We start from the raw sequence: 6,479 nt of genomic DNA, 5'->3' as shown, positions 1-6,479 counted from the left end.
CACAGCTCCTCAGACTGAAGAAGTCCTTCAGATGAACACAGCTCCTCAGACTGAAGAAGTCCTTCAGATGAACACAGCTCCTCAGACTGAAGAAGTCCTTCAGATGAACACAGCTCCTCAGACTGAAGAAGTCCTTCAGATGAACACAGCTCCTCAGACTGAAGAAGTCCTTCAGATTAAAAACCAAACGTTTCTACAATTTTTTTTAATTTTTTTTTTGAACGTCCAGAGGACCAGACTTCACTTTGTTAGATGTTTCTACCTGGATTACTGAGCAGCATCAGGATACTTTAAAGTCTCAGTTCTTTCTTGGACCTCTGGTGGGTTCAGTTCTGACCCGATCAGAACTGAACCCACCAGAGGACTGACCTCTAATGAGTCTTCTAACCTGACAGGTGGACTTCACAGCTGCCGTGGACTCTCAGGGTTCTTTAGAGATAAGAGGTCACGTGATCCTATCTGGACTCTGGTCCATCAGGGCTGGTTCTGAAGGCCTCAGGTCGAGGCTCGATGGGGGACCCTGCACCCTGACGAGCCGTCAGACGCAGGACTAGCTGTGTCTGCCGGTCAAAGGGAAAGATTTAATCACGTTAATGAAACGAGACGTTCCGCTCGCGTTTCAGCATCCAGGGCGACGGTCCTGCCGGGTCCTGTTGGGTCCTGCTGGGTCCTGACAGGTCCTGACGGGTCCTTACGGGACTTAAAATACGCCGGACGACATCTGTGCCGTGTCTTGATTTAACGCGCCCTTCCTGATCTGGGTTTAGTGTTTTCGGGAGTCTCCGAGCCAACGCTCGTAGTCCACCATGAGGAGACTTCCAGGCAGTCCAGGGGGCCCTTCTCCTTTTTTTAAAGTAAATAACGGAAGTGTCTCCAAGAAGGAGGAACGTCCTCTCAAAATATCATTAATGGCAGGCATGAAGATTGGACGGTCCAAAATGTCTTAAAACCTTCTGGAGGGAACCCATTTGGGCCTGGACATTGAACCAGTCCAGACTTCATCAAGCGTAAACGGGCCATCCAGAGACTTTGTGTCCAGGTTCTGACATCGTGGTGACCACGGGTCAGACTTTGGACACCACAGTGAGAATCACAAACATTAGCAGCACAGCTTGGACAACAAGAAGACAAAACATGGACAAGTTGGACGTCAAATCATGGACATTTTGGTCTCCTTTCCTTCCATGTCCCTGTCTTTGCTGTTGGACGTGTGGGTTTCTGTCAAGTTCCCCAGAACGCAGAAACTGCACTCCTCACCTCTCATAAACTTCCATCTTAAACCACTTCCATGTTTCCTGGAAACAGGAAGTGGACAAACAGGAAGTAGAAGTTTTGAACTCGTTAAATTTCCGACATGAAACTCTGAAGATCAAAGGGGACACGAGGACCTCAGGGTCCAAATGTTTTTGACCCCTCTTGGTCTCTGTACAGCGACCGTCGTCTCATGGCCTGTCCTCCTCTCTCAAAAGAGGCGGGAATCACCGTGGAAACCAGGCGACTCAGCAGTTTCTGCTGCTACCAGCTGGTTGTCTGAGGTCCTTCCAACATGGCCGCCCCCATGAACCCAACAGGACCACTGGTGTCTGAGCCCAGCAGAACCGTTCGTTCTAACGTTTGTTTCTTGCAGCTTCATCGTGATGACGATGCGGCGGAACCAGAACCAGACGGACTGACGGGTCACACCTGCTGTGGGCTATAGGCCCCGCCCCCAAACACCTCCAGCTGCAGCTCTTCATCAAGATGGCTTCTGACCCGATCGGCACCATGGAGCTCCTCATCCTCTGAGCTTTATCATCAGCCTGTGCCACTGGACCGGACCGGGTCGTTCAGGACGAGGAAGAGCCGGCACCGTCTGACGGGTCAGAACATCCAGGCTCCAGGACCGGGTCTGGGATGCCGCGGCCCAGCACAGTCAGAACCATTGAGGCGGAGGCTCTGGTGGCTCTGCTGGAGAGCGGGTTGGACCGGGTGGTTCTGATCGACAGCCGGTCCTTTGTGGACTTTAACTCCGCCCACATCCTGGAGGCCATTAATGTGAACTGCTCCAAACTGATGAAGAGGAGGCTGCAGCAGGACAAGGTCCAGATCCAGGAGCTGCTGCAGCACTCAGCCCTGGGACAGGTGAGAACAGGGGGACAAGTGAGGACAGGGGGACAAGTGAGGACAGGGGGACAAGTAAGGATGGGGACAGTTTAGAACAGGGGGACAAGTGAGGACAGGGGACAAGTAAGGATGGGGACAGTTGACAACAGGGGGACAAGTGAGGACAGGGGGACAAGTAAGGACAGGTGAGAACAGGGGGACAAGTGAGGACATGTGAGGACAGGGGGACAAGTAAGGATGGGGACAGTTGAGGGCAGGGGGACAAGTAAGGATGGGGACAGTTGAGGGCAGGGGGACAGATAAGGATAGGGGACAGCTGAGGATGGGGGCACAGTTGAAGACAGGGGACATGTGAGGACAAGGGACGGGTAGGGACAAAGTGGGACGGGGGAGACTGGGTGTTTTGGTTCTGACCTGAGACATGTGGTTCTGTCCCAGTTGGACCTGCAGGCCTGTCAGGAGGTCGTAGTCTACGATCAGAACTCTTTGGACCCGGCCGGCCTCGGTTCCGACTCGTTCCTCAGCGTCCTGCTGGTGAAGCTGGAGAGGACGTTCCCCTCCGTCCACCTGCTCTCAGGTCAGTCTTGGTTTGGTTCCGGCCCATTTGACTGAGACCAGTACCAGGTGCTGATTGGTCCAAATGTCTGCGGGTTTGTCGAACCAGAACCAGAACTGTTCTGTTGTCCTGGTTCTGATCCAGCAGAAGCTCATGGCTGTTTGTGTCTCAGGTGGCTTCTCCGAGTTCTGCCACCTGTTCCCGGGCCTCTGTGAGGGCAGGTCCAGTCTGGTTCCGGCCTGCATCTCTCAGCCCTGCCTGCCGGTCAGCAGCACCGGGCCGACCCGGATCCTTCCGCACCTGTACCTGGGCTGTCAGAGGGACGTCCTGAACAAGGTGACCCAGACGGTCCTGTGGGTCCTGTTGGTTCTGACCCAGTTCTGACCCGGTTCAACTTGTTGTTCCAGGAGCTGATGCAGCAGAACGACATCGCCTACGTCCTGAACGCCAGCAACACCTGCCCCAAACCGGACTTCATCCCCGACTCACACTTCCTGCGGGTTCCCGTCAACGACTCGTTCTGCGAGAAGATTCTGCCCTGGCTGGACCGGTCCGTGGACTTCATAGGTGGGCCGGACTTCCTGTCCTCAGGTAACCCGGTTCTGTAGCGCCCGGCTCAGTCCGAACTCTGCTGTGTTTCAGAGACGGCCAAGGCGTCCAACGGCCGGGTTCTGGTCCACTGCCTGGCCGGGATCTCCCGCTCCGCCACCATCGCCATCGCCTACATCATGAAGAGGATGGAGCTGTCGCTGGACGACGCCTACAGGTCAGGCTCCGCCCACTCACCAGGAGGCACGTTGCAGGAAGTGGTACCAGCTGACCCGGTTCTGTTTCCCTCAGGTTCGTGAAGGAGAAGAGGCCGACCATCTCCCCGAACTTCAACTTCCTGGGTCAGCTGCTGGACTTTGAGAAGAACATCAAGAGTTCTGGTTCTGACCACAGGAAGTCCCTCAGCTGTGACCCTCCTCCTCAGCTGGAGGAGGCGGAGCCTGCGTCCTGCCTCGAGGCCCCTGAGGGGCCCGGTTCGGCCCAGGTGGAGGCCTATGTTCTGGTCGACGCCCCGGAGGAGCTGGCTCAGGGTCTGAGCGGCCTGCAGTTGACTGAAGGGCCCGAGGACGGCGCCCGCCTGAAGCGTTCCTTCTCTCTAGACATCAAGTTGTACGGCGGGCCAGGAGGAGGCTCCGCCCACCGAGGGGCGGGGGGCCCGGGGGAGGAGTTCTACAAGGAGACGAGCAGCAAGGCGTGCCAGTTCTCTCCGGTGGAGGAGGTTTCAGAGCAGAGCCCAGATAAGGAGGAGGCCACGGGTCTGGATCGAGCGGCGCCGCCAGCCTCCAGGGCTCCGCCCACACCGCCAGCTTCTGCTCCGAACGGTCCTCATCAGCTGCAGCGCAGCGGCAGCGTGGAGGAAACCACCACCGGCTTCCTGTTCGGACTCTCGCGCAGCCAGCAGCAGCTGACCCGACCCGGCGCCGGTGCCGCCCTGAAGGGCTGGCACTCAGACATCCTGCTGGGACCCGTCGCTGTCTCCGCCTCCTCGCTGGCGGGCGGTTGGTACCTGTCCTCCGAGTCCTCGCGGTTCTACTCGTCATCCAGCATCCTGAGTGGCGGCGGCTTCACGCCGTACGGCCTGGGCGCGGTGCGGCGCCGCAGCCCGAGGCGGGGGGGCGACGGCGGCGACTCAAGGCGGAGCTGGCACGAAGAGAGCAGCTTCGAGAAGCAGCTGAAGAGGCGGAGCTGCCAGATGGAGTTCGGCGACGGACTGACGGACAGCGGTGCCCCGGAGACGGTGAAGGTGGTGAGTCAGTCCAGCTTCTCCGGCAGCATGGAGGTCATCCAGGTGTCCTGAGGCTCCGCCCACTCATCACACGCTGCTGGCTCAGGCCCCGCCCACAACAAACTCTTTGGTTCTGGTGTCACTGAGCGTCCAATCAGCTGATGGAGGCGGTCCGGTAACAGAACTCTGACGTGTTCTGATCCAGCAGAACTGGACCTGATCTGAACCTTGTTTTCTTGCACAGTGTTGGTTCTGAACCAGAACTGGACCGGCCGGAGAATGATCAGAACTGCACCAGAACCTGTTTTGGTACCGTTCTGTTGTTGATCCGGGTCTGATTCTGATGGCTATGTTTCCCTCTTGGTTGAAGTTCTGGTTCTGACCGGGATGAGAGTTCTGGACCGGAACCTGCAGGAGGCGCTGCTCCTCCCTGAGATCAATAAAAATGTTCAAAAATCAAAAAGTTTTCAGAACCGTGTGGCTGATTTCTGAAAAACTTGTTAATGCATCGGCTGATACTCAGCTGATCGTCGGCTACAGTCAGCTCATCATCGGCTGATCGTCGGCTACAGTCAGCTCATCATCGGCTGATCGTCGGCTACAGTCAGCTGATGATCGGCTGATCGTCGGCTATAGTCAGCGGGTGATCAGCTGACGATCTGCTGTCAGCTGATCACCCGCTGACAGTCAGCTGATCATCGGCTACAGTTAGCTGATGATCAGCTGATCATCGGCTAACTGTAGCCGATGATCCGCTGACTATCAGCCGATTGCCGGCGGATCGTCGGCTGACAGTCGGCTGATCATCAGCTGGCAGTCGGCGGATCATCGGCTACAGTCAGCTGTTGATCGGCTGACGATCCGCTGTCAGCTGATGATCAGCTGACAGTCGGCTGATCTTTTCCTGCTGCTCCGATGTTCTTTCAAACGTAGTTGATGTTTCGGATCAGAGGCTTTTATTTTATTAAATTCAGTCACTGACTGACAGCTTTTATTTTGTTAACTCGCTGCTTTCTGTGAACAGCTGAGTCGTGTTTAAAGTATAAAATAAGTAAAAATGATCAAAACACTGAAGTTATTTTTAAACAACTTGTCATGAATTAAATTTACATCATATTACAGAAGTTATTGTGTATTTTTAATCAAAAGTTATTTACTGAAAATAAACTGCTTGTTTTGAATAATTTCAGATGATTTTTGTTTCAAAATGTTTATAAATGTTAAGTTTGTCCAGCAGGCGGCGCCACAAGACCTTACAGGTCGCAGGTTTTTGATGCCCTGAGTGCAGACTGGAAGGTCACAGATGTTTGAAATAATGTTAAAACTTGTTTTATTCACATAAAATAATTTTACCTCACTGACTCATTTCATGTAAACAAATGTTCAACAGCTTTTTAAACAAAATAAATATTTTTATATTTAAAATTAATTTATGGAGAAAATTAAAATACAAGAAGGTTCTGAGAAAAGTTTATAGAAATCTTACAAAGACCCAAATGTTTGGAACAAAATCTGTACTTGGTTTGATTTAAAAGTGAAGAATAATGTATTAACGGTTTCCAAGTCGTCTTTAGGATAAAAGACGAAACGTTTGACCAAAGAAGAATCCGTCCAGACGACCTGGTTCGACACGATTTATTAATATTTGGAAATAACGGATTTAGGATAAAATCTGAATGTTTCAGAAAATAAAAACTTTATTATGAAAACTAAAAGTTTCATCTTCACTGTGAAAACCCTTCAATAAAAAAATGACATTTCCTGTGGTGAACAAGAGCTTTAAATTCTGAGGTCAAAGGTCAGCGATCCAAACAAGACTACGTCCAATCAGGAGATACGAGGGAGTGTCCAAAATGTCCCCGAGACATTTCAAGTTCAGTGTCCTCTGGTGGTCCAAATGTTGGACAAAATTTATAAATAGTCCAAGATATTGCGGGTCTCAACTAGTCTCAGGTTTGTCTCAAACTAGTCTCAGATTTGTCTCAAACTAGTCTCAGGTTTGTCTCAAACTAGTCTCAGGTTTGTCTCAAATTAGTCTCAGGTTTG

The 6,479-nt window shown here is 52.6% G+C and overlaps 1 protein-coding gene across 1 annotated transcript in view; it reads left to right on the top strand.

Moving 5' to 3' along the window:
* dusp16 (dual specificity phosphatase 16) overlaps nt 1-4,889 on the top strand; it is a 17,265-nt gene extending 12,376 nt beyond the window's left edge. Inside the window, exons 4-9 of the mRNA XM_037695616.1 lie at nt 1,628-2,121; nt 2,542-2,680; nt 2,832-2,995; nt 3,067-3,226; nt 3,302-3,425; nt 3,500-4,889. Coding sequence (XP_037551544.1) covers nt 1,894-2,121; nt 2,542-2,680; nt 2,832-2,995; nt 3,067-3,226; nt 3,302-3,425; nt 3,500-4,505 — 1,821 coding nt within the window. The 5' untranslated portion in view covers nt 1,628-1,893 and the 3' untranslated portion in view covers nt 4,506-4,889. The remainder of the gene's footprint in view (nt 1-1,627; nt 2,122-2,541; nt 2,681-2,831; nt 2,996-3,066; nt 3,227-3,301; nt 3,426-3,499) is intronic.
* Nucleotides 4,890-6,479: the final 1,590 nt, after the last annotated feature.

Source organism: Nematolebias whitei, chromosome 22, assembly GCF_014905685.2.
Source record: "Nematolebias whitei isolate Nwh7 chromosome 22, NemWhi1, whole genome shotgun sequence".
Taxonomy (NCBI): Eukaryota; Metazoa; Chordata; class Actinopteri; order Cyprinodontiformes; family Rivulidae; genus Nematolebias; species Nematolebias whitei.
Note: the sequence above shows the minus strand (reverse complement) of the source record. Positions and strands in the feature narration are given on the sequence as shown.